At 55.5% G+C, this 27,459-nt stretch overlaps 4 protein-coding genes across 4 annotated transcripts in view; 1 reads left to right on the plus strand and 3 right to left on the minus strand.

Annotated features, from left to right (window-relative positions):
• The window catches only part of NCLIV_022800 (conserved hypothetical protein), a gene marked incomplete at both ends in the record, with an annotated part of 30,578 nt that extends 24,204 nt beyond the window's left edge, over window positions 1-6,374 (minus strand). The window contains one exon of the mRNA XM_003882474.1: window positions 328-6,374. Within this exon, the coding sequence (XP_003882523.1) occupies window positions 328-6,374 (6,047 nt within the window). The remainder of the gene's footprint in view (window positions 1-327) is intronic.
• A 3,435-nt stretch (window positions 6,375-9,809) lies between these two features.
• NCLIV_022810 (conserved hypothetical protein) lies at window positions 9,810-10,979 on the minus strand (the record flags this gene model as incomplete). The annotated part of the gene is made up of 1 exon (XM_003882475.1): window positions 9,810-10,979. One exon carries the CDS (start codon window positions 10,977-10,979, stop codon window positions 9,810-9,812), a length of 1,170 nt encoding a protein of 389 aa, XP_003882524.1.
• A 2,101-nt stretch (window positions 10,980-13,080) lies between these two features.
• Window positions 13,081-19,841, plus strand: NCLIV_022820 (conserved hypothetical protein; the record flags this gene model as incomplete). Its single annotated transcript, XM_003882476.1, has 9 exons — window positions 13,081-14,062; window positions 14,646-15,038; window positions 15,330-15,440; window positions 15,822-16,025; window positions 16,777-17,211; window positions 17,674-17,916; window positions 18,244-18,469; window positions 18,782-18,944; window positions 19,635-19,841. 9 exons carry the CDS (start codon window positions 13,081-13,083, stop codon window positions 19,839-19,841), a joined length of 2,964 nt encoding a protein of 987 aa, XP_003882525.1.
• Window positions 19,842-21,628: 1,787 nt separating this feature from the next.
• On the minus strand, window positions 21,629-24,827 carry NCLIV_022830 (conserved hypothetical protein; the record flags this gene model as incomplete). The annotated part of the gene is made up of 5 exons (XM_003882477.1): window positions 21,629-21,774; window positions 22,328-23,326; window positions 23,856-23,958; window positions 24,268-24,426; window positions 24,723-24,827. 5 exons carry the CDS (start codon window positions 24,825-24,827, stop codon window positions 21,629-21,631), a joined length of 1,512 nt encoding a protein of 503 aa, XP_003882526.1.
• Window positions 24,828-27,459: the final 2,632 nt, after the last annotated feature.

The raw sequence follows: 27,459 nt of genomic DNA on the forward strand, positions 1-27,459 counted from the left end.
AGGAGCGGAGTCACAGACCGGAGGGACGCCACCCTGAGACGGGGAGAGGACACGGCAGCTAACGAGCGACGGGAAAACCCACGCAACACGGCCGAGAGAAAGCAGGGAACGCGGAGGCTCCACCGGGGCGCGACACGGGCTGCGAGGCCGCGAGGAACCCACGAGGAACCGAAGGCCCGCAATGCACATACTGCACAGAAATATATACACGCGCCGGTGTCCAGGCGCCTCAGCACACACTGTCGGTTTCGCCTGGCGCGTCCCATGGTGCTCAGGCAACCTGCACGACCGGAGCTGGTCTCGCAACGAAGCGGAGAAAGCACCTACCTCGAGGGGCACTGGCCGTGGATGCCGAGTGCCCGGTCGTTCCAAATGGTCTTCCTCGTCTGGCGTCGGTCGCCTGGCTGGTTGCCGCGGTCCTTCCCTGGTTCGCGCGCTCGCCCTCTCTGCCTCTGTTCACCCTCCTCGTCTTCGCTTTCGCGTCCCCTGTGAGATCGCCCGTTCCGCGATTCTGGCCGGCTGAGCTCCCCCACGTGCGTGCCACTCGAGGCAAGTGCTCCAGGCAGAGGCCGTTGAACAGGAAGAAAAGAAAACTTTTCTCCGTAGCCCGTCTCCAGATCAGTCGCCTCTCTCCCTCTTCCTTCTCCGGCATGCAATCCACATCCCACTTGGGTACCTCCGTGCTCCTCTTCCTCGGCTGCGCGTCCGCCCCTTTCTGCCGCGCCGCCCTGGAACTCCTCGGCTCCTTGTCTTTTGTGCTCTTCGTCGGCCTCGCCGGATCTCCAGGCCTCGACGGCGCCGCCTCGCGCCATCGCCTGAAAATCTCCGCTGGCGTGTGCGCCTCGCGGAAGAGCCAGGCGATAGGCCCGCGCCCGCAGCGACGCACGCAGGTGCACTTTCTCCTGTCGAAAAAGACGAACGGCCGGACTCGAGGCGTGCCCCGAGGCGACACTCGAACCGGAGAAGCTTCGGCACGCCCGACCGCTCTCAGCGGCGCGTCCTCCCGACCTGCCTAGCGGAAAGCCGTAGCGCCGGACGCACGCTTCTCCTTCTTCCCCGTCTGGGCTGCGGCCCTCGCCGGCCATGCCGCTCTGCGCCTCTGCGCGAAGAGCCAGCGGCGCCGGCTCGGTCTCGCGCGCGAGGCCTGCACTGGACGAAGTGAGCTGAGTCAAGAACTTGGAGAAGAAACGGGATGCGGTCGCCGACGCGGGCTTCTGGTGTCGCGGCGCCGCACCAACTGCCTTGGCGTCCTCGCTCTGGAGGGCCGCCGTCCGCGCGCCGTGGCCAATCCTGCCTTCACCGAGCCCCGGTACGTGGAGGGAGTCCTGTCTGCTCGCCTCGTCGCCTGCGGGGGGCGTGCCTCGCCGAGGTCCCGCGAACCTCCTGGCGGCGTGGGCGCTCGGGGCCACGGCTGCGGAGACCATTCGGCCGTCGTTTCCGGGTTCGAGGACGGAGCAGGAGAGGTACAGCTGGCTCTGGCGGGGTCGGGCGCTGAACCGCAGATCCGCGGAGACAAAATGCGCAGGCGAGTGGCCTTCGTCGCCGCCGCGGCACTGAACTGCATGCGCAGACTCGCCCGCCTGGCGAGGGGACGCTACGACGCTGGCAGTCGCGTCGGACAGAAGGGCGGACACCGAGGCGGGGGGCGTCGAGGCGCGTGGCGACAGCGACGAGACGGAACAAAGCTCTCGCAGGCGTCTTTCTTCGTCTGCTGCGCGCAGCAGCGGAACCATCGCTGCGTCGAAAACCTCCTCCAGGCATCCTCGCGCCTCCTCCAGGTTCAGCCACACGCACTTGTGCAGCATCCCCCCTTCGACGAAGGCGCGCCTACTCTCTAACGCGTCCTCACCGTCCGGAGAGGAGAAACGGGCCAACGATGGAGACGACAAAGGGTGCAGAGAAGACGGAAACGAGGAGGTCGCGCCCTCGCCGGGCGAGGCAGATGCAGTCTGGTCGGCGCCCTGAGCCCCCGCCGTGTGCGGCCTCTCGCGAAGAGACGCCGGCCCCACTCCTCGGCACGAAGCAGCCGGAGGAGCAGGAGCCGAAGAAGGAGGGACTGCTGATCCCGGCGCAGAAGGGCACGGCGATGGCGAGGCGCAAGGCAAGGTGGAAGAGACAGGTTGCGTGCATTCGGCGCTGGCAACGCGTGCGAACTCCCCTGATTCTGCGCCCTGCGGCGGGCCAACCAGGTGGACAGGGGACGCGGTCGGAAGCGCGGCCAGGTGGGCGAGAACGAGCCGGAGGTGAGGGAGCAGAAGAGGGGCGTTGTCAGTGTCGTCGTGTAGGGCAACAAAGAGGCTGATGAGGAGAAACAGGGAACGGAGACCCTGTCGAAGCAGTTCGTTGCGGACGGGCCCCAGAAGATCGAGCACTTCGACAATGTTGGACCCGTCTTCACATGGATTACGGGGCGCTGCCTCTGCATGCATCAGGTTTTCTTCTCGTAGCCATGTTACCTCAGTGGAGTGCCCGAGGTATCTCACAGACCTCGATGCGGCGCATGTCACCTCGCCAGTTTGCATGACAAACGGGCGCGGCTCCGTCCTTCCGGTGGCAGCGTCGAAGAAGCCAGACTTCCATACGCCTTCACGTCCTTCCTCAGTGCCGGACGGCGCCGCCTCCTTCTCTCTAGCTTTCTCCCCATACCCCCCCGCCTCCTCACGCACGGCGAGCAAGGCCCGCGCGAGGGCGAGCGCGTACCTCCGCTGCAAGTGCGGCCCCACCAGCGAGCAGAGAAGGGGCAGAAGGCCTGACGCGAAGTCAAGCGCTCTCAGGTGGGAGTATGGGTCCGCCGTGAAGACGGCAATTCCCCGGCTGGGCTGCCAAGCGTGGGAGCTAGAGATCGAAGGAAGAGACGAACAAACGCCGAAAGCAGCTCTTCCCCACCCCCGCCTTCTCGGCCAACGCAGCAGAGCCTCCGAGGCGACACCCACGTGCACTGCATGCAGTCTCCTGATCACCTGAAGACGGACTTCGGCTGTGAGGAGTTCAGCTGTCTGGGGTTTCGCAGACGCTGGAGACAAGAAACGGTCGGCTTCCATCCCGTGCGGAGGCGCGCTCCCAAAATCCAGGAAGAACCTGAAGTTTCCCTGGGCCCCGAGAGAGGGCAGAGGCCCCGCATTTCTATCAAGGTTTCTCACTTCTTCCGCACTAGCCTCCGGAAGTCCATTGGCCCCTCTGGCCTTCGGTGAAGAGGACAGAAGTTGACGAGCCGGTGTATCGGCCATCACCCACGTCTCCTCTTCACTTGTCTCCTCACTTCCACACAGCGCCCCACGGGAGGGGCGAGAATGGAGACGACATGCGTGACCGCTGCTCGCCTCGGGCCAGGCCCCGAGGTCGAAGGCGAGCGACGGGCAAGCGTCCTGGGCCCAGAGACGGACATTGGTGAAGTTGCGGAACAGAGAGCTCGGATTATACAGGGGTTTGAGGAGGACGGGAACTTGATAAACCAGCGACGGCGTGCGGTCGCGCAGCAGGCGCTGGACGAGGTCCAAGTCTACACGAAAACGCTCTTCCCCCGTCCTTCGTCGCTCCTCCCACCGTACACTCGCCACGGCCAGCCTGGTATGATGAGCAAAAAGCCGCAATGACTCGTTTTCCTTCCTATCCAGCCTCGTCTCGGAGGTCCAGCGCGAAGTCGAGGCAGTTGTTCGCTGGGGGCGCGGTTCACCAAACGGATGTTGAGAGGCCACGGGGGTGCTCGCGTCTGCAGGGTGCAACGCGTCAGAGCTGCGAGACCCCAGAAGCTGTGGCCCGCCGGCAAACGCGAGGGCTTTCCCTCTGTCTGAGCTGTCTGAGCTGTCTGAGCTGTCTGTCTGTCCTTGAGACGGAAGAACTGTCTTTACCTCCATGCCCCACCCTGCGGCAGGCGCGTACCCGATCGCCGCAAACAGCGCCATGGCAGACGTCGGGTGCGATCTGAGGAGAGCCGCGAGCTGCCTCACGGACTCGAGCGAGAGAAGTGGGACGCCCTGTGCGTAGCTGGCGAGGCGACTTTTGCGCGAGACGACGCAGGCGGGAAGGCGTGACAGCGAAGCCGGCAAAAGCCGCGGAAGCGGCAAAAGCAACAGCGCAGGCAAGTGCACAATTTCGGGACACTCGCACGAAAACGGCCGCCTAGAGGGCGGAACAGGGCAGGAGGGCGGCGCAGCAGGCGAAGCCCCGCGAGAGACAGAGGCGCCTGCCTGCGCGCCAAGGGCCCGCGGACCGCCTGCGGCCTGTTCGGGACTGTCAGGCTCTTGGGCGTCACGCGGTGAGAAGGTCGCCGAAGCGGGGGTTTTCGACTCTCCTTTCTCCCCTTCTCTCCGCCCCGCAGCCTCTCGCTCCCGGTGGACCGGATAGGCCGGCGCCCCTCCTCGCGGTCCACGCCTCGAGTCCCGGGGGGAACTCTTCTGCGCGCGCGCTTGAACCCCCTCGTGGGCGTGGAAGGCCTCCGTCTCCTGACTTCGCGGGTCCTCGTCGGCATCGAGGGGGACGCCGAGAAGAACTGCATGCAGCATGCGCAGCTCCGTCGCCACCTCGACGGAGACAATCTGCATGGCGTGGGCAGCGCTTTCCAACAGGGCCTGAACGAGCAGGAGGTCAAAGTGGAGTCTGCGCACCAACCATACTGGGAAAATAGAGAGAAGAGAGATGGGGAAGCTCGGCGGACGGCGGCCACGCCGACCGCGCCAAGGATCCGCTGTTTGGCACAGAGCGCCCCCAGAGGCGAACGAAGTGCCCAACGCCCGTCGCGGTGAAGCGGTCGTCGGGCCGGGTCCAGCCTTCCCCACAGCGCCCCGAGAGAGCGCCCCGAAGAGGCGAGCAGGTCGGGCGCTACGTGGCGCCTGCTGGCGAGACTCCGTGACCGGGGGGTTCAGCGCGCCGGTCGTGCCTGCTGTGTCCGGCTCCACCGCCCCTGCGCCGGCGAGAGGCGCGGCCCCTGGGGGGGCCGGCATGCGCCGCAAACGCTCGCAAATGGCGACGAGCTCGTGGGCGCAGAGCCAGGCGAGGTGCGCGCTGCTGGGAACGCTCGGCGAGCACAGCCAAGACGGCGGCGGCCCGTGAAGCACCAACGACGCCGTGAGCGCGATGGCGTGCCGCGGGTTGGAGACCACCAGCTGGTGCAGGATCGCCCGCGCGAGCTCGAACTGCGACAGCGAGAGACAGTTGAGAAGGACAGTCGTGACCCGCGAGCCTTCGTTCTCGGCCAAAAACGGACACAGGGCGCGATTCACCTCGGGAAGGCTTTCGCTCGGATCGCGCCAGTGGGAAGAACGCATGTGCCTCTCCGACGCCCGACGCCAGGGATGACCAGCACTGCCCCGCAGAGAAGCATCCGAGAGCGAGAACTCAGATGTGGTAGAATCAGCAGACGACGACCTCGAAGGAGCCGAGGGAGAGGTGCGGGGCGAGCATCGGGCGGAAGCGCGGCTACATTGCGACGAGACAGAGGAGCAGGGTTTACTACAGGGTGGAGACGCCACAGACGGAGCGCCGGAGGAAGCTGAGGAAGGCGCTGATTTAAGGCAAGCGAGAGGAGGCAGAGTCGAAACGGCAACGGAAGCAACGGGCGGCGAATGATAGGCAGCAGAAAGACGAGCTGTTGGCGACGGGGGCTCAGAAACAGGGTGAGGTACATAGGCGAGCGGAGATGCACGGCAAGGGAGCGTCGAACAAGCGCCCTCTTCGCACGGCAATCCAGAGCGCGTCACATCTGGGACTCTATCTCCTTGCAACCTTTCCACCGGATGCTCCTCTCGGGTCCGAGGACAGCGCCTGCCTTCGCCCTCTGGCGGCCCGTGGTTCTCCAACTGTGGCTCCAGCTGAAGAGCAGCGCCTGGAAGGGTCACGCACGATTGCCTCTGCGGTCTCCGACTCGGGCTGGAAAGCTCCGGCAACTCCCACAGTGCGCTTCCTCGAGACGCTGTCTCGTCTACAGTCCTTCTCTGGACGCGGTGATGTGCTTGCTCGTCCCGAGAATCGCCGTCGAGTTCCCGTCCTTGTTGGCCGCCCGTGACCCCCTCTGCAGCTTCTCGTCTGTCTTCATGATTGACACACTCCCTTTTCGCATCATTTCCGTCGATAGAGCTTTTCTCCACCTCATGGTCCACCGTCTCTGTCGACGCGCCTCGTGTGTCCTCCTGGAACCTTCGCGCGCGTCGAAGGTCGCCACCCAAACCCCTGTCTCGGTCCTGCCTGTCCTCTTCTGTGGCTATTCCCGCAGCAACCCGACTGTCATCTGCTCTACCCTGACTCCTGTCCGCTATCTCTCGTTCGCTTCTACCGCTCACGCCGTTCGGTGCCTTGGTTTCTTCCGCGTCTCCTGTCTCTGTTCCGATTCCCGGCGTCCCGTCGAGCGCGCCAGCTTCTGACTTGGGGGTGCAATCCATGGTTCCGAGAGACAGTGCATTCACCGCAGGCGCTTCTCTCCACTGCTTCGAGTTCCACACCAAGGCAGAGCAGCGACAGCAGGCAGAGAGGCGGGGACGACAGAGAAGAGCGAAGACAGTGACGAAGCGTGTGCGGCCGACTCCGCATACTGCTGGAACCTTCAGAGACGAAGAAAGCCTCTGGTTGGCCTTGGGAAGACGGAAAACGAGATGGTCAGCGCGTCACACATGGTATAAGGCCTGCCCTTTCGGCGGAGGAACTTTGGAAAGAAGCGGCTGGGCGGGCGGAAACGAAGGGAAGTTGCGAGAGCCGTGTAACACGAGAATGCGTGGCCAGGCTAATTATATCGGTAGACTGAGGCTGACTATACAGAAGTGTGCATTCTGTTCTGTTGAGTACATAGAAGGACACCGACATCGCTGTGCGGAAAGCGTGAGCCGTGCCATTTCCTCGCATGCTCTGTGCTGGCCGACGAGCTAGCCCTTTGGGGAAAACTCAAGCATAGAAGGTGGAGAGGAAACATGGCTGAAGCGAGGGAAAGGGGATGAAACGCACGGTACACAACAATATCTGAAGCTCTGCACTTCGGACTGCACAACGAACTCGATGGACGATGACAACCGAGTCGTCAGAGGCAAAAAGCTTGCATGCCAACCCCTCCACTTGCAGAGGTCTCGGCCGTCTCCTCCATCTACCTCGTCCAGCTCCAAGATGCGCCACAAAAAGGGAAGTGCCCACGCGGTATCTAACTATTTCTTCTCCAGAATCAAGAAACAAGTCCTTTGTTTGCCGCGAAAACCCTGCTTGGACTGTCGCGCGTTGGGTAATGTGCCTTGTTGGTTAACGACCGGTGTTCTTCGGCTGCCACATTTATAGCGCGGGTGACTGCGTCGTACCGACTGGCTCACCATCGTTGTGTCTCCCCGGCTCGCATGCGCCAAAAATCCGAGAACTCCCGACAGTGCGCCCGAGGTGTGGCCCCAGTTTAGTCCTTTATCAAATACTTCTGGCTCCAAAAGCAGTTAGAAACGGCCATGTTCAAGCACTGAGAGAGTGGCAGCCCTCTGGAGGGTAGATGGGTGTTTTTGTGTCGGCGAGTGTCTGTGTGCGAGGAGCACCCGTTAAGAACGGGGAAAAACACCCGTTTCGCGTTCCACTTTCAGCGCCCCGCTGGCAGCGGAGTCACACCACAGGAAGCCCATGCATCACAGAGTAGCCAATTGGAATCCTTCATGGGCTTCCCGTTCCAAATATCAGAGAGAGAGGAGAGGAGGGGACACTACGGATACATTCCGGATGTTGTGAAAGGGTCTGGCGTAGAACCTTTCGGGGTTATCTGCGCGACCTTAACTTCTTTGAAGTTTCGGAAACGTACTACCCTTTTCGAAAATCTGGAGGCAGTCCTGACTGCATTCTCGACGACCTGGTACAGGAGATGTGGCACGATGTACATTCAAACACAGGGGCTGCTTCTTTCCTGGGGTCTCGAAGAAACGCCAAAGAACACCCCGGGGTGTCCTTGAGAAAGGAGCGGATCGCTTGCTTGGATACGGGTTTAGAGAATTGTACTGGTATCTCCAGTTGGTAGCTGAATAAGGCTTCTTGATCGTACTCGTATTGCTATGGACCGCAGAGGGGTAACCTTGTCCCCCGCACTACCGTATTCCACAGTATTCCAGGTGTTACTTTTGTCTCGGATTGATTCTCTCTAAGTCTATTCCCAGATGGGGTGTATACATACCAGAGCCCGCTGGTTCTGGATCCCTCTTTGATAGGTGTGGTTAGTTTCATCGCACAACCTCCGTCTCTCTCCAGGAAGCCGCCCTCTCCCGCAGTTTGGCCCCCCCCCCCCCCCCCGGGAACACCCATTATATTGAGTCTTCTCCACGCCAGAACAAGGAAATCCATTGCTCAGCTCTGTCTCAGCTCGTGAACGGTTGACAAGCAGTTTTTTTCACGTCGCATGCACGCCGGTACTCATTCACTATATCGGCACCTAACTCTGTCAGCTATTGATTAAGTAACATCATAGTGGGTCGGGTTATTCACAGGGTGGCGGTGTAAGCTCAGTGTGTCGTGGTGTGTGTATCGTCCCTTGAAATACAGTCGCAGGATATTGCAAGCTGGAGTTTTTCAATCATTGAAATAGGCTTGGATGGGTTCACGGTGATTATATGCTCAGCTGGCGAGCCAGCCTGGCACATCGTGTGCACGTGAGGGCCTCGCCAAGACATGATGGTTCACGCACATTCAGCACGGTCGATACAAAAATACTGCAGCTACTGCCGAAGCGTGTGAGCCATGTAGAGAGACGACAACGTTACAATAAGCTTTCTAGTTTTTTTTTATCCCCCTGCAGTCACTCTGTGTGCAGCCTGCCAATTGCGCGTGTACAGGGGGGACGCAAGTTAGCTGGTCTCTAACCAACTCGCGTCCTGTTCACTGTAGCTCTGCGAGAGGCATCCGTAAAATCCTTATTGGCACAAGGCACCTCTTGACATACACCGTGGCCAAGGATCCTGTTAGTACTTCTCTCTACTCCAGAGAGCTCCATCAGAGCAGACAGCGAGGCAGATCGATAATAGTTACTCTCATTATGGTTTTCCAGACGAGCTGGCTCAAACTGTCAGCATGGTGGCCAGGAGGACCGTAGAGAAAAACGGCACCGGCACAGACACGAGCCCCAGTACACGCATGATACACGCGTTATCCAAGCGTGTCCCTCCAAAACTTGTAACACGAATACGGTTGATAGGGTGTTACAATGCCGCAGCCCATGATGTTGCGGCACACCCCCATTCATAGGAGCGTAGAGCTTACCCCCCATTCTGAATGAACCTTAACTAATGCAGTGACATGATGCGCCTTTTGGGTAGGGTATACAGTTGCCGAAAACTGTAACACGAGAATGACACCCACCATGCATCTTGTTTTGACAACCTTTTACACTGACATCCGGAAAAAAGAGGACGCGTCGGGCTCAACGACTCTCTGGAGAGGCTTGCCCCGAGTTTGCGTCCGAAATTCGTTGTACGATAAGTTAATCGGGAAATGAAAAGCAGACACACCAAAAACATTTTGTATATTGACAAGTACCACTCCGCAATTCGCATGGAAACTCGCCACGTGGGCTAGGCGACACTGCGACTACCAGAGTACGAATACAAAACTGGTACAGTTTTTCTCTGAATGACCGTTGGCTTACAAGTGGCATCTTGGCCGACCAGTGGACGACCTATGCTTCTTGTCGTCATCCATTTACCTGTGTGAGTCCATTCGTTCTCCTTCAACGCCAGTTCTTGGGTCACGAAGCCAACCTTCCAAGTTGCTCCATGCCAGGAGAAATCATGATATCCGTGTCCAAGCCGTACAGTGAGCAGATTTCGGATTTCTGGTGGCCCTCTTGGCGTGTGAAGTGTATGCAACATGCCATCCTATTGCATTTTCGCGGCCTGGATGTTGACGCCGATGGACTTCAAAAATTTGGTCTGGACGCTGTCAATGACTGCATCGATGTTTTTCTTCTTCTTTATCTGGGATTTGATATCATGCTCTGCGGCATCGAGCGTCTTCTTGGCTCCAGCGTCAAGGATTTTCCTCTGAGCTGCTTCTTTTCTGAGCACATCAAAGTACTTCGTGACAACCTTCTCTATTTCTTCGGGACGTCCAGCCTTTTCCTTCGCTAATGCTTTTCTCATCATGTTGTTTACTAGTACGTACGTCTGTCCGAGACCCTCGGGGTTCGCGGTCCCAGTGGTTTGGGAACGCAATGTGATTAAATGCACCACCAGAAAGAGAGCGATGGGGAGTACCATGATGGCAAGCATGCCTAATTGATGACTTGCAGCAGACAAGCCCATGGCGAAGAGGCCTTGCCGGAAGATCCGTCTCCACGTACTCCCGATCATGAGGTGGTGAATGATTGTGCGCATGCCTTGATCAGTCATACTCGTGTAAATGAAGGGGACACGGAACGATGCCATTATACGCAAGATACCGCTTGATACAAAAGCTCCTCCGATGGAAAATAACAGTTGCGTAAGGTAACGGTCTCCTTCAGCTTTTTGGAGGGCAGCTTTGTTGGCAGCGACCATCACCTGTTGTGGCTCCAGCAATTTGGCAGCTTCTGCCGTTCTGGTGTCCTCAGCTTTTTTTTGTTTCTGTCTCTGGCGAGCCAAGGTCACCATTGCTCCTGCCCCAATTGACGCCCCAACAAGCATCAGTGTGAGCCCCAGAGTCGCTGCCGCAACTGGATTTTGCAACAGGTTGTCACGCCGGGAGTGGGTCCGTGTGGTACGCTTGCCACGGCGTTTCGCCGTTAAGTCTAGCGGCACGAAAGGGTCACTGTCCTGCCCATCATCTTTCTCATCATCCTCTGCTTGTGGAGATTCCACGACTTTAGTCGTCAAGGTGTCGCTGCTAGAAGCAGCCTTGGTGACGGCAAGAAAGCCACATAGTGTTCCGGCGGGATGGGAAGGGGGGCGCCGAAATACTCCCGCGTCAAAAACGTGTGATGGGCCGGTACAGCAGCCAACGATGAAGGACAAGACGACACCGAGCGCGAGGTTTCGCCCCAGGCGAAAAGGCACAAGATGGGGCGCCATTTATGATAAGCCGGTGATTGTAGAAGGAGACAGATGCACGAATGGTGAATTCCTCTGCAGACTTCGCTGCGGGGGTGACTGACGCAGATCAGAACCAGCTCGCAAAATAGCAACGCCGTCCCCCTTCACTTTTTTAGCATTCCTTAGGCAATTCTCATGGCAAGGGAACCTGCACGCGAATTACACGCATGCGTCGCTCTTGGCTAGGATTACAAACGCGCTGGCCGTAAATGCGATCATGCAGTCGAGTTCGGGCCCAGCGTGGCAGTGGCGGGCTATGCAAAAACTGCATAAAGGGAGCATCCCTATACAGGTAGTTTCCAATAAGCGACGCATCCAACATTTATTGAAAGTTAAGATACATGCTAGCAGGCTGTATATATCCGGGAACTGTCACCAGAGTGCCGGAGACCGAATAAGGTCCATGCCCGCTCCCCCCGACCGCGGCGCTCGTAGTACCGGGCACGAACGAGGCGGTTTCAGTTGCCCTTTCACCAGTCCAAGCCAGGGCCGAAGGCCGCGCGGTGGGCGGCGGGTAGATTCTCGATGCCTTAGGAGTCTCCCGTTGGATAGCTAGTCGCAGTGCGTTGAGACTAAAAACCCCACGGCAGCGCTTTTATAAACCTGCTATGAGGTTACGATAGAAGAGCGTACCCTGTCACTCACAAAGCAACACACACTGCTAAGCGTTTGAGTTCATTTTTGTTCACACTGAGTCTGCGTGAGACCCCTCTGTTGAACTATGGAGGACCGGGGCGGGCACGGCCTGTATTCGGATGCCACGCGAGTACGCGGGTGTCCAACCCCCCGCTCTCTCTAGGTACCTCCACATGTACGAAAGAAACCACTTTACAGAGAAAAGCTGCCTTAAAGGCACCTAATGAGAAAGGCAAACCCGTGTGCTGACCCAGGTCGCTAATTTCCTCCAAAAACGTAGAGCTACTTGGTAACCGGTTATCCCCTCGCTGGAGCATAGCCTAGCTCAACCGGGTGGTCCGTGCCGTCTTCGGGTTGTACGAACCATGGGGTACGCGGACTGAGCTGCGAGACAAAACAATCATGTGGCTACCATCTGTCTCTTCTGTAGAAACTGCAGTTGTTTCTCTCGATCACCTTTGACAGAACATCGTAATTTGAAATGCACTTAATGGTATTGCAGACATAATCTGGGCGGAAGCCAAACACATGTCAGCTTCGGTGTACACTCCGCCGCAGCCGGCACTCGCGTGCTGCATGCGCGTTTCTGCAAGACAACCTGGTTTTTGCGAGGATTTCACCTTCCACTTCGAATATTTAAAGCATATCTCTTGTCAATTTCCATGGATGACTCCCACATTTCTCAAGCCGCCATTATTCCACTGTCTATTTTTTGCCGGGACCTCAACCACCATTCCATGCTAACAAATCGCCAGTGCGGATCTAGCTGAGCGTCTGCTCCCGGTTGCGCTCGCTCGTCTTTACGGGGCTGCATTCTCCTTTGGGGGTCTTCAAGTTTCCTGACATTTCTTCTAGCCATTTGCTTGAAGGCCCTTGAAGTTGCGAAAAGATTCATACCTCACCAAACGTGTGTGACCACGCCCCATGGCTGGGGGTCCGACTGATTGTGTCCCCGTAAACGTCCCAACGGCGAAGAGTCGACTAGCCTGCGGTTGGCCAGACACCGTGAACCAGTGAAACCACAATTTACTTCCGCAGAGCAGGTTTGGTTCGACCATGGGGTTTCCTTCTGTGCTCACGCAACTGAAACGGGTGATGGTCTCGCTCCCTTGAGAAGTTGCTTCTCCTTCGTCGACGAGGCCTTACACGTTTCGGCGATTTCAGCGGACCTGCTTCGCAACATGCATTCACGCACAACAAACAAAAGTAGCTGCTACTGTTTTCGACTGGATATTATTCACGGGGATACGTCTGAACAAGAACAACCACGGGCTTGGAAAGAAGAGTATTCATGGCATCGTTACAATAACAGGATGCGTTCGACTGGCGAGCACGGTTGCGTGAGAGAACGTCGCAGGCCGTACCCGGCGTTCCTGGGATGCTGTGAACCGTAGCAGTTGTCTTGAACCGGGTCTTTTGTAGTTGCTGTTAGCTGCCGGGAGCCATGGCGGCGGCTCCTGGGAAGGTGGTAGTCGTTCCACCGCCGGTGCTAAAGAAACCGAATATTGTCATCAAGAAACCACTTGTGCCCGTTTCTCCAGCAGCCGGCGTGAAGAAACCAGGATCCGGCGGCCCCGTGAAGCCGCCTCCCCCAAAGCCAGTATTAGTTAGCAAGAAACTCCCCGGTGAAGATGCCGGTCCCCCAGGAAAAAAACCATTTTTAAAGCCCGCGGCGAAACCTTCTGCAAACGCTAAAGCCGCTCCATCAAAATCTGTTCAGGATAATTCTGTAAAGGCGGCCAAAGCGGCGAAACAAGCTGCCAAGCCGGTCTCCAAAAAGGCAGGCGGGGCCGAACCGGGAGCGACAGGGAAAGCTAAGGCTGCCAAGGCTGGTGCCACAGCAAAGACGACTTCTTCTGGAGGTTTTTTTTCGCGCATGTTCCGTCGAAAGAAGGATGAAGCTCCCGAGGAGCAGCCGAAGCCTGTTGTGGTGAAACCTGTCCCAAAATTCGAGAAGGTTCAGCCCCGCAAATTTGTCGGCAAGAAGTTAGGAACAGGTTCGCCGACGGCGAAAGCTTTCCAACCACGGTTTGGGAAAGCCGACGGTTCTCCGTCTGCAAGTCCAAAATTCGGCCTAGCAGCTGATGATCTCTGTGCTGGTGCCGGGCCAAAGCTCAAAGCGTCTGAAACTCCACCGGCAGTGAAAGCACTCGGCTCTTCGGCCCCTCCAGGTGGCCCTAAGCCGCCTGCGGTTTCACCGAAGCCTCCGGTTGGGCTCCCTCCGCTCAAAGCGCCCAAGGGTCTGGGTGCAAAGGAGGCGACGGATGGCAAAGGGCCGGGGCCTTCGCCTGGCGGTCTAAAGCCGGGGCTGCCAAAGATTCTGCCTAAAAAGCCTCCTGCGGCGCCAGGCTTGGAGAAGAAACTGGAGGTTAAAAAAGTGGAAATTGTTCCGAAAAAACTGCCCAGCGCATCCGAGAAGGCGAAAGGTAAATCTGAGGAGATACGAGCAACAGTGTGTCCGACACCTTTCACGGCAGTCAAGGAGGTAGAGCCGGGTTTGAAAGTGAATCTCCTTTCACAAGCTCAAGCAACTACCGTGTTGGTTCAGATGTTTGATTGCTTGGGTATTTCCACATGCTGCGCTTGCATGGCGGTGCATGCTGTCAAGGTTCTCTCCCTCTTACCAGTAGCCTCTATTCTGTTTCGAAAGCGTGATCTGCCGTGGAATACCCGTATTGATTGACGTCGATGGAGCTGCTGCCGTATTGCTGAAGGTTTGTTGAGGACACCACAGCTGATTTCATCCCTCCCTGCATCGTTCTCCTTTCAGTTCTCGTCGCACCGGCACTCTTTGTTGGTCTCTCTTTTGTGACGTCAGCCCACAGCTATCGGGGCTAATTGATTGAGCGGTATTCCCAGCAGAGGCCCACGTGATGTGCCACTGTCGCGTACTGTAGAATTGCTGCTTTTTGCAATGTCAGAGGGAGGTCAGGCGAGCTCCTCCTTGCATGCCATTCATACCGTAGCCGATGTTTGTTTCCCTGTCCTTTTTCCGCTCTGCATATTCAGAGTCTGGAAAGGAGCCGCCACCAGGAAAGTCGTCAGAGGGCAGCAAGACAGACGCAAAATCAAGTGGGGCAGAAAACGATGGGAAAAAACCCTCGCCAGTCGGCCTTGGGAAGCAAAGAGAAGCTCTCAAAGGAGCACCGGCTCCAAAGCGTACATTGGCTGACCTCTTAGCGAAGGGCTCCGCGGCAGCAGCCGAGCCCGCTGAAAAGGATAACTCCCTAGTTGGAAAGGTGAAGTCCTTTCTAGGAGGGAACCCTCAATATATACCAGAAGATGAGAAGGATCTGAAATCGCCGGATGTCTCCGAAGATGTACTCAACCTCGTTCGGGAAGGTGTTGAAGCCTCTCCTGCAGAACAAAACGCTATCAAGAATGCCGTCCGGGCAGTCTACGGTAAGAGGACAACACTGGGCAATTTAACGGAGGCTAGACCAATCGCAGCTGGGGCTCAAGTGTAGGGCGAGCACCTCGTGGCAGATAGGTGCCATCTTCATTCTTCCGCGTCCTTTCCCAGTGCATTTCACGCGACGAATTTGGGAGCAGAGCAAACAACTCTTTACGGTGTGTCTAGAGACTCACTTCTTCCGGTACATGGGTCTATGCTTCTCCGGACGCCAGGCATGGAAATCGCAACCCGCCGCGTGCGCGATTTTTTGGCTGCGGAGTGGACTACCCGGCGCGCAGAGCTTATCGACGGCAAACTGGGGCCCGAACCTGTGGCCAAAGAGGTTCAAAAAGATAATCCGAAAGTTGTCGAAGCGCGAGACTGGATCGCTGTCGCTCAGGAGATTAAAGGTGATCATTTTTATGGTTTTGGCCCAAGCGGCCGTGGGCGTCACACTCACGCGGGGTCCAGCAGACATAGGATTATCAACGCAGGTGCCCCAGGTCTCATAAACATTTATCTGCAATTCTAGTTCCGTGTTTCAGCCAGAGGTATGATTTCGCAGGAGGGCCCACACGTATATCACTACTGTTTGAGCTCCACGATTGCAAGTGTCGTAGAAATATGATGTGGCATACGAACATCTGTGCATTACGTATGTTCGTGGGTCTGTATTATTTTTCATTCGTGGCGCAATCTCATGGGACAAAACTGTTCCAAGCGAGTTACGCGGCGTGATGCGATCGCTGTTCTTTACCGTTTCGCGACTCATGTCTTTCGTACTTGTTTAGCGAGCGCTGTCGCTGTTCGGACTGCGCTGGAAAATCTGAAGAAAGAGAAGGAACGCGCTTTTCAAGATCTCTTAAACGCGCCATTCAAGGACTCCGCCAAGTTTAGATCTCTGGCGGAACCGGTCATCAGCGCAATCCAAGAGAGGCCAGAGACGGCCTCGTTGAGTTCCCGAGCCATACAAGCAGAACTAGCAGATGTCGTGGGTAAGGAACGTTAACGTGTGCTGCTCGCTCTTATTTCGTGACTTGTATAAATTGATCTGATTCGACTGTGAGTGTCCGGCACCGAGTGTTCCAGAGTATTTGTAAAACTTCTTCACAGTGCGTACACATGCTCGGAACAACAAACTATATTCTCGTTCTTTGTATCATTTTCTCTTGCCTGTACCAAACGTCACGGGGAAATCTCTGACTGCTACGCCAACGCGCCAAGGGCAAAGACTCACGCCTTTTATAGTGAAACAGCAGAGAATGGCGTCTCGCACTCCCCTGTTGTTACACCTTCAGTGTCCCCTGACTGCTACACGGCCGAAGCTGGCCCTGTGGCTTGAAAACTGGAGTCATGTGGTGCCACGGATTTACTTCTGTACAGAAGTTATCCCGTTCTATTTTCTAGATAGAAGTGCAAGTATTACGCCGTAATGGACAATCCAGAAGAGTCGCGATTCCTTTGTCTTCTACCGCCACATCAAACAGTGCGTAAAGCACACTGTATATGCAGACCTTGCTACAGCGACTGCTTCCTCGGGATCTGCATGTCTTCCTGAGCAGTCCGCCAGGAGCGTGTTTTGTATCTACGTTACTGCAGGAGCTGACGTTCGTGCGCATTGAGCGCGTCGAATATGACTGAATCAGGTTTCTGTCTGTTTCATTCATGTGTTCTCCGTTGTTGCTCGGATTCCACTTTGTACACTTCCTACCAGTTCTGTGTGTGGCTCCTCTTTGTAAATCACAGCGCACCATCAGGCTGTCACCGATCTGAAGGCTTATCTCGAGAAAGAGCCAAACATCGCCCGGTCCATCGTCGATGCGTACAAGTTCAAAGCGCAGCCAGCGGCAGGCGCGAAGGCGCCGACTGCAGGCGCCGCACGGGGGCCTACGGGCACCGCGGGCGGCGTGAAAGTCACAAGCGCTGTCGGAGGCGCGAAATTCAGGACCGCGGCAGCTGGGCGTCCCGGTTTCGATAAGGTGGGCACGGCGAGCTCTCGGGCGCTTGGAGGCGGAGCCGTGAAGCGTCTCGGGGCAAAAGGGCGAGGACCGCAACCCAAGGAGTCTTTGAATACGATGGCGGAAAAGCTCTTCAATGAGGCGATGACGGCTCTCACTGCAGCCTTTGGGGAAAAGTATAGGGCAGCTATCCTCATTGGCGTTGTCCATGAGCTTGAATCAAGTAAGGCAAAGACGTAAGAAGAGGCCATCGGTTGTACCTTGGTCTGTTCGGATTAGGACATAGAGGCGATCCAAAGGGGTACTCGGGTCCACGCAAAAGCACAACAAGCTCCATTTTCACACTCAGCGGCACAATCTAACGCCGACTGGCAATGCGCTCTGATCGGTGCCTGGCAACAGCGGCCCTGGACACGGCTGGCCACTGAGAAGTATTGAACCATGTCTGAACGATCAAATCGAGCTCGGCTTTTCTCATTCGTGGTGCTTCTCCGTAGGGCATCAAGCTTGTGGGCAGCTTTTTTCGTGCTTCACCCGATGACGCCAGTTGAAGTAGCCGTTCTTCCGTCGCTCAGATTACCGCGCGTGTGTAGCCGCCACATGGCATGGGAACACCCTACCGATCACGGTGTCAGGAGATCCCTTGCCGATTTCTTTTGTCTGCAATATCCTGGTGCTCCAACAGCTCTGACAATTCCAAAAGGCACCTGCTGGCTTGCTGACATCCTCCTCACGGCGGATAAAACAACGGGTATCTTTGACCACCATCAAGTCCTCACCTACATGTTCGGATTCTTTGACTCGACCAGCTACTTGCGGTTTCGCGAGTGCAGCAAGCTCACACATCGCGCCGTTGAGATGGACCTTGACAAGCGTCTCTACCATCTTCCACTGCAGACTCAAAGCGCGCTAACGGACATAGGATACTGTAAGGCGACTGACGAGTATCCGGTAGCTTTGTCAATTTTTGCACAACGAAGCTTCTGTACAGACCAGACACGTCGCCGCGCCCATGGCAGATGCTGTTCGCACGGCCGGAAAAGCCTTGAATTTGACTGGACTATTGCAGTTCTCCGAATGCTCAAATGTTCTGCGCTCTGACGCTTTTTTCAAGAATTGCCCGTACTTTTGATGACCTGCGTTCTCGCGAATTCCGGCTGTCTCTTGCGCCTCACAATCCCGTTGCGAAAAGAGACTTCCTCTTCTGTGCTATTCAGGTTGTTGCGTAGCGCTTGTTTGTTCGTTCGCTGTTCAGTCTATCATGCGGTTAGTTTCTTCTGTCGGGCCGCAGCACGGCTTGCACCTCTGGATCGCATGAAGTACCTTCCGCCTTCAGTTCTCAAGGCGGCCGAGTGGATGGTGCCGGTGTCGCGTGATGCACTGCGTTCGCACGTATTCGTTTCCCTCGATCGGCTTCCACACGACATGATTAGCTTGGCTGAAGCTGAGAGGCCGCTGCCTCATTTGTGGAGAAAAAGCCAGTGAGTTGCCAGTGGATGGCGTAGAAATCGACACACAGTGAGGACACTGGTCCAGAACGACACAGCATAAAACTCAGCATATTTAAGTTGCGAAAATGTATCTGTATGTGCATGCAGGAGCACGCATGTATACACGTGTTTCTGGCACCTCTGCAAGCATCTTGCTCGAAGATTGAGCTGAGTGCTGTTATGAACGGCGCGGTCACTAGTCATGTCATTCGCAAGAAGTGTGTGTCCCTCATTTTTGCTCTCAAGTTTGGCACAGTCTGCCGTAGTTACTGCTGAGGTTCCGCTCTGTTTTGTGTCCGACAGTTCCAAAGTGGATCCTCTCGGCAAGGCGATCTCGACTGAGATTGACCTGCATGACTTCATCTCAGAGTACCGCCAACGCGTCAGTGTTGTTCGAGACGAGATCGTTTGGCAACATCCTGTCGACGACCTTGACGAGGATTCAGTCTGCGCACTTGTTCAACATGTGAGTGACTTCTATCATCGCAAATAGATGTGGGCAAGGGACGGGCACGCAATGCGAGAAGCACACATCTGAACCACAACCGGTGGTGCGCCCATAAGAGACTGCCAGCAATTGTGCCGACCGGGTACAAAGCTTCGGCAGGAGTCAATAGGCGGTCAAGAAAATATCTCTCACGACACATGAAAACGCTATTTCCTGTGGCAAAAAGTTCATTCTAGAAAAAATGTTCTCGTGTACAGATAGATTTGATATGCAAGAGATGGTAGCACTCCAGTGACACACATTTCAAAACAGTGCGGACAGGACGTCGGGGACCGATCAAAGGCGCGATGTGCTGGACACGTGTGATCGGCTGTACAGAATGAGTAAATTTCGCGAGAAAATGCGCTAGTCAATATTTGAAGACTTTAGAATATTCATGAGGAAAGACCTCTCGGCTTAGGTTATAGGTTGCTCCACCTGATACAGGTTGGGGATCCTCGGCAAAATTTAGTGGACTCGTTTTCAAATTTCGTCGGTCTCCCGAGGCGCTTTCTAGCTCTCGCTGCGAACACCTCAGCTGCCATCGTTAGAGAATGTCAGCATACCCGCGGAGGGCATTTCCACATCGTAGTTCGTGGCAGACCATGTGCATTTTTGCGTTAGCCGAACAGATATCCTTGTCTTCTGTGTGCTGCTGGGGGCGTGCAGCTGTTCAAGATATTGAAGCAGATCGCCGAACGGCACAACGGCTTTTGTTTATTCCGGCGAAGTGAATATCTTATAAACACAGATATTCACATCACACATCGCATCTGGCTCCAGTGCGTCGTCTCATGGGGTGGTGTGTTGGAGGTGCCGGAATCTATGAAAAGACTCTACTTAACAATTTCTGACAATTTCTCCTGGGATGGCTGAGTGCAGCTGAGTTGCCCCTGGCTTCTTCAGAACGGGGGGGAAAGGTGTCGCTTGGAAAGGGCGCTTTTCGGTCAGGGACTCCGCAGGAAAACATGCGTGGCGTTATACGTGTCCTTTCTCCTTTTCGACAAGGGGCCACGGCGTTTCAATCGTGCATGATACATGAACACACCATGGTCTATCAGCGCCTGCGTCACAGTTCAGTGTACGCTCCACGTGGTGCCAACATCATTAGCTTACGGCAACATCGGCTCTCAGTGGATTACCACTTCCGGCCAGCGAAACAGTCACTTGGATCCCGTTGTCGACCTTATGGATCACTTCTGCAACCACCCCCCGTGTTCAAAAAGCGCGAACAGGCAATTCTGGGCCCAACGTGGGTTTAACGCTTGGTGGAACCGGTGTCTTTCTCAGGGATTCGGGCACTGGAGGAGCACTTTGGAAGAGCCCCGGGAAACCGCCCTCGGATTTCCCTTAGTAGAGGGCAAAGCAGTGATTCTGTTTGTATGAAAAAACTGGGTAACACGAACCTTCGTTTTTGGCGCATAACGACAATATCACATTCAGCAGGCATAGCAAGCCGAATCTAACATTTCACGATATCAACAATGAACCACTGTTGTGTTTCCACTCCTGAAGCAACATCCTGTAAAGCGGATGGACCGTTCGGTGATGTTTGTCACACCCCTGCAAGTGACCTATTAAGTACTACATAGATTCCCTGTTAACCTCCATTCTTCTTTAGCTTCCACAATGTTAGTCAGCTGCCTCACGAAAAAACTGTGTGGCCGACACCGCCGAGCACATGCTGACGTTGGTAACGTGTGGAAAAAACGCCTCCCGACGGACAAAAAATTTCATGCACCCGATGAATCGGGTTCTCACCCAACACTACAGGCCTGTTGTGCGATATAAACATCGGTGATTGTCGCCGTCGTAGGCTAATTCCCAAGCGGCACTGCGTAGGACCATGAAACTATCTTTTTACGAGCTCTTACAAAACCTCCATGCGTGAGAGGTTTGAGTCAGCTCAATGTCAACCCTCAACATAGAGGTCGGAACGTCCACTCCTAAGTAGTCAATCTCTAGCAAGCGGGCACGCGGGTTTGCTCGTCATCAGACGTACGTTGCATGACTCCTTACGTATGCACCTGCAGAAAACTTCGAAAACCTTGGGATCGACACGCGATACACGGCTATCTATCATCGCTGTAACTGCAACTAGAACTAAACGGCCTATATTGTTCCATACAAGCATAATCACTTCACGGACGCTACACAAACGCAGCAACATTATCCAAGTGACCAGCAGTTATCGAGCTCTACTCAACCATTGCCCACGCCAGACACTTCCAGAGAACCAGGAAGAACATAAACAGACCGAAGAGGGTCTAAAAGGTATCCACGAGTACGATGATAAACCAAAATGAAGTACAGAATATCCTGTTAGAAATACGTCGCGGAAAATTCCACCACATGGTTGGGTGCGAAGGTGGTAGCATATGCCCTTGGAGAAAGCATATGGATTAACAGCAATACCACGACCCTAGTCTAATCGACTTGGTACCCGACGCTCATGAAGACTGAGAGCTAAAAATGCTCCATGAGCATATATGCTAAGCTGTACGAAAATAATTTGCACAGACTCGTCGAACGTTCAGCAACTAGAACAACGATCAAGCATCGTGACTGCTTATAAGGCGATCACCTTGTCTCACGGGTGGTTGCCCTGGTGTACGTAGGAAACCAACCAGGACGATGCCGTAGTTCTTGAGGCTTTTCCTACCTCAAGCGTACCGGTAGCATGAGGCACAGCAACAGGACGGGTCGTGGGTATACGTTATGCAGTACAATGGCAGGGCCTGACCGCGCTCGAAGACGACGAACTCGATGCTGTCAACCACGCCTCCTTTCGTTCTGTTTTCCGCCATCACTGCCGAAAGCAAAGCGCAAAAGGCAGGAAAATGGAAACACACGCGAAATTATGTTAAGCATCGGGCCACTCGTCCACACGTCTAGAACCTTTCCGCAAACGAACTAGTGAAAGGTTCTACACGTGCCGAGCAGCACGTGCTCTGGGACGGCGTCTCTCCCTACCCCCATGGAGCAGCGGCACACAGCTCCCAGGGGAATGTGATGGAAGGCATTGTTGAATACTTCGACGCCACAGCATGTATGGGGCTTCACACTCTCTGTTGAGCAAGGCTACTCGGGTACCTCAACGGGGGCGCTATTAATCGTTGCCTATTTCCACAACGGGCAAAAATCATATAGCACACAGTGGGACAGCGACATTCATTTTATCGACAGAAGAACGCCACATTTGAATGCCACTTTGGGTACCCATTTCTCGGCCCGACAGAGACCCCGGCAAGCGCCAGCTATCCATCTTGAAGCCGCCGACCTAGCCCAGTGCATAAACTGCCCCGCAGGTCGTATGGCCTCCCTCTGACACACCGGCGGCGCCGAGGGCTCAAATACCATACCTGAGTCATAGTGGATCAACTGTGACTCTGGGGAGGTCGGGTTGCACACTGGCGCATTGCTGTCGTCTTTGCCAGATGCTCTTGCGGTGCCAGAGGCCGCGCCGCCGGAACTCCCGCTTCCTGCCACAGGAGAGCGTGATCCCCTGTCTCCCGCTCCACGGAAAGCATCCCAGCAGGGATCAGCCACGGCTGGTGGCATACGCGCCTCTGGCATAGCTCGATTAGCTCTATACACTTCACCAAGACACACTCGGCTGAGTATCAGTGTTCGAATTGCCGTTTTGGGGTTCGCCATCGTAGCTTCAGCATCCTGCCCACTCTGGTTCATCGCATTTGTAGCTATGTGTTGCCGTTGAGCATACCGTGTGTTGTGATCCTCCTCTTCCACCTCTTTCTCACCCTCTCCATTTTGCGATTCCTCTGGAGAGGAGGTCTTTCCTGATTTCAATGGGAGGCCGCCACATGAGTCAAAGCGAGCGCAAGGCGTACGGGCCACAGAAGCAAAAGACCTTGTACACTCCACGCACTCCCCTCGCGTCGCGCTATCGCTGGCGGTCAGTGGGACACAACTTTCAGATAAACGAGGGTCCATCTCATTCTCGCCCCTGCCACCGCCATGGCCCTTCCGTAGCCCATATGATGCAAAGCCAAAAAGCGCACGGGCTCTACTCTTGTTCGCCCCTCGGTCCTCCCTTGGTGTAGCGGGGGTCCGGCTTCCAGAACCTTGAGGCGCCGACATGCACGCCGGGCGTTTGAAGACACATGTGAAGTTGTTTTTGCTGCTTGAGGACGAGCCAGCGGACCCCGCGCCGTCGCCGGATACAACACTTGTTTGTAATTGGGTGGACGAGGAGGCTCGAATTGTTGCGGAAGTCGAGGAAAGCCTTGCAGGTTTGGCTACCGCCGGCGCCGCAGCGGGATCATCCCCAACGGGACGAGTGTATAGATCAGCCTTGCTTGCAAGAGGTGAGAAATACGTGCCCGCGCCAAACAACTTGCCTGTGTCGCAGTTCAGCACGCGCCGCAAAAACTGGTGAAGGGCTTTCAACGACAGATCGGATCTCGCGTCATCAAAACAATGGTACACTATCCCTAGCTGCAGCATTCTCGACACAAGCCACGATACAGCGGAAGCCACGGTCTCGAGTACATGATGTCTCACTGCCCGATAGCCACTCACTGCCCGATAGCCACTCACTGCCCGATAGCCACTCACTGCCGGATAACCACTCCCTGTCTCTGAAACGCAATCCTTTGCACACGGCAAACAGATCTTTTGGGACTTCACAAATGCTGTAGTAGACTTCTGCATTCAGAACTGCCATCTTCCGCGTTCTTAGAACTTCACGAATGGTAGGAAAAGCAATAGCAGCATGATTTCTTCCCGAAGAGACCGAATTACAGAAGAAAACGCGATGGCTGTGGCACAGTGTTTTCACTGCTTCGGCGCTGGCCAACCGCTACATTGTCTCGCATCGTGACCACCAACGGCACATTAACGAATTCGCGGCACAGTATGACAGCTCACCACGGTTCTCCCCGCCTCGGCGAAAGTCGAATCCTGACACAGCGATTAGTTCCGCGCGATCCGCTTTGCATCCGTGGAAAAGAAAAAACTCATTCAAGCACACCTGCAAAAAATCCACACCGATTCACTGCGGAACTGTTAACTGGTACGGGGCCCCACTAGCCACACATCAGCAGACCTGTCATGTCTCCGGGCAATACATCATTTTCACACGTCAATCGCTTGTGAGCAATCTGCTAGAACGATCTCCGAACAGAAGTATCCGACAGGGACTGGAGTGTCAACGTGAGGGAAATCACTAGCACTACAAATGCCACAAAATGCCCTTCCAAAAAGATTATGCGGCAAAAGGAGCCCCTATCGTTTCATACTGGAACGACGAAGGGACATCCAGCACAGATCGTCGCCTCACCATGCCGGAATGATCGGGATGAACTCGCAACATGGGGTTGCCAATGACATCATCTATGCTGGCACAACCGCGATTTCCTTTGAAAAGAAGCATGGCCTCTCGTTCGTGAAGGTAACGCTGAAGCAGAAGCGGATTGTGCAGGCGGTCTATTTGGCGTATCTGAGAACCCAAAACAACGCAAAAAGCTATTCGATACCCCACATATTGGCCAAGGGATGTAGTCAGGGGACTAAGAACTAGGAACGGAAACATACGTCCCTGATGTGTTTTGTCAGCGGACGTCAAGAGATACAGCCGCATGCGCACCCCGACGAGAACTTGATAATGAGAGAAGTTACGATTTCAAGAATCCTTTCCCTGGCCACGTTTTTTCCGGGAGTCACGTCCTCCTTTCGCCACTGTCCCGTATTGACTGAACTCTGTAGACGCTCATCTGCCACACGTGGGGCACGTACCCTGAGAATTGGTGGAGGGTGGAAAACAAAGGCTCCACACTTGCTCACATTCAGAGAGAGTGCGTGCATGCTCCCTGGTCCATATGCTGGCAGCGGTCCCGGCATTGCTGCGTTTGTCAGCGGGACGGATTTTGTTGGCGAGACAGGAACAGCGCTCCCGGCTAACGAGTTGGCAATTGACGGTATCCAGGCAGGATCTCGATGGGAGGAGAGAGAGGAAAGCAGCTGACGAAAAAAGGCCGAAACCGCACACCCCCTCCAGGCGTCTGCCGGGAAAGTCTACAAAACCTTTCTGTCGAATACCAGAGCAACGCGATCCATACCCAAAGTAGCAAGTGCCCAGCGTGTGGCACGTATATCCTTTGGGTTTCCGCAAAAATATAGACGCACCCCTTGGAAGAACCGAGGTCGACCATAGCATGTCGAACTGTGACGCGTCACTGATCCATTATCAATAGAGTGTCAACGCCTCCGCTAGACCCATCCCCCGTGAACGTCTGAGCCGTGAACACTAACAAAGACTCACCGCGACTAGGCAGAAGTTGTAGTGGCTGTCGCCTGGCTGCAGCAACTCTTTGTAAACACCAAGCTTTGTTGCCAGAGATCCCAGCGAACGTGGCAGTATGCCGCCCCTCACGGAGCCAAGCTTCGTCCTGATTACACCGAACCCATCCCCGGCAAACTGATGCACATCCGTCGCCTGTGGCATACCCGCAGGTCCCGAACGCTCGCCAGTCAGACTCGACGAAGTCCCTCGGTGGTCGCCGACGTTGCGATTGCATCCCCACTGTCGTTCGCCTGCCAAGCCCCCGTGAGCTGCTGCATCCACGTTTGTCGCGCCGTCACATCGGTGACTTATATGACTGGCATCCCGTCTCAGTGAAGCCAGACTCGACTTTGCATTCCCGTGTTGCCCATCGAGGGCCACGCCGAACTCACTGCCCCTGCCCCGCAATTGAAGTTGATGCTGCTGCTCCAACAGCAGAATTTGTTCCTCTGCCAAGAAGTGCCCATGGGAGGGATAATGAGGAAGAGCCGAGGCAATCTCTGTTAGTAGTCGCACAGACGCTGCGGCTTCCAGAGACAACGAAACCGCCTGGGCCGCCGCACGATCACCGCAAGTGTGGAATGGGCCACAACAAGATGATTCACCCAGACAGCTTGCTCGTCTATATTCGCTCGAGGGTGCGGGGAACCCCCCACATCGAGCGCAAGGTAAACCGCAGCAATTTGCCCCGCCTGCACACCTCTCGTAGTGGGCAATACTGAAGGGTAAGGAGTTCATACTCGAGCTACAGGAACAGACGCGTCTACTCACCGTAACAACTGGCTCAGATGGCGCACACAAAACTGGAGTAAATTTACAGTGAGGCTCATGTGCACTCCCGCACCTGACAACCTGAACAAAAACAACAGAACCCACTTCGTAGACGGATGCAAAGCGTCGCCAGCCTCTCCGCCGCTACCTCATGGTCCCCAAACCTTCATTGGACATGTGGACTTGCCCCTACCATACGCTTTCACCAGACTCTTTACTTCTGCGGACCGAAGGTCTGTCCTATGCGGTGATCAGAACGAACGCTGTCAACGGCGACAATGTGGTGGCAACTTGGATCACGGAAGCTGCTTCATTCAAGACACCACGACTATAGGTAGGACTTTGCAATAACTTATCGGCGAAAAAGTACAGATCTATGTAGCCTAGACGCTCAGTCGTGTGCACACGTGCCGCTGTTCAACCACCACAATCAGGCACGGATCGCGCATTCCCCTGGTGGCTCACACCAAAACAGATTTTGGCCCTGAACTGCGCCTCAACTACCACGAAGTGCAACCAGTTTGCGTGTGGCCCTTATCGTTTCTTATCGATGTATATGCGGCGAAATTCCAGATCGGTGGATAGGTAGCTGGAACTGCATCTGGCCGCGGTCTCCTTGCACTGCCGCCACCGGCGTTTGCAGATTCTATCCAAGAAGACCCCACCGAAGGAGGTGATCCTGTCAGCACCACTACTGCCTTGATCTTCTGTGGGGCTCGAGTTTCTTACCTGTTGGCTCTCGCTCCCCTGTGCAGTGCTCTGCTCACGCCGGACGACTCCACCGCCCACTATTCCTGTGTCGTAGTCTCTCAGCCCAGCGTTTCTCGGATTGTACATATCCACCACTGAACTGCCCGATGCAGAAGATGACCGACGTGAACGAGAATCTGATGACACACTGTCCATTACGCCATGTCCTTTCTTCTCATCATCTACATCAGAAACCCACCGTCCGGTGCCGCTTTTTTTCCATGCGACGTCGTTAGAGGAACGCGACTCTCCAATCTCATCCACAATCTCGGTAGCAGGTGTTCGATTTTCATCGTCAGAGTCTTGTTCCGCGTCAACCCCCGGGTTTTCGGAACGCAGCCCTTTGGTCGCACTTGCTCGTGGAGACAAGGGATATGCTGCGTGTGACGCGCAACTCTGGCACAGCCTTCCAAGGGGAGTCTTCATGCCGACAGGGCAGTCTAAAGTTGCCTCCTGGTGGTAGAGAAGGCTATCCCCTCGACAGCCAGCTGTATCAACGCTCCTTTGAGTTGACATGCCACGTGCTCCTGCAACAGCAGTGTCTGGGCGGAACAAGACTTCGGCCGAGACCGGAGAGACGGTATGGTCCAGTGCAAGACTAGCCGATCCAAACAAGCTCTGTTCTCTCTCAGGTGCTGCAAATCGTTTCGAGTTGTCGGGTCGCCTATT

Source organism: Neospora caninum, chromosome VIIa (genome assembly GCF_000208865.1).
Source record: "Neospora caninum Liverpool complete genome, chromosome VIIa".
In the NCBI taxonomy this organism is placed as follows: Eukaryota; Apicomplexa; class Conoidasida; order Eucoccidiorida; family Sarcocystidae; genus Neospora; species Neospora caninum.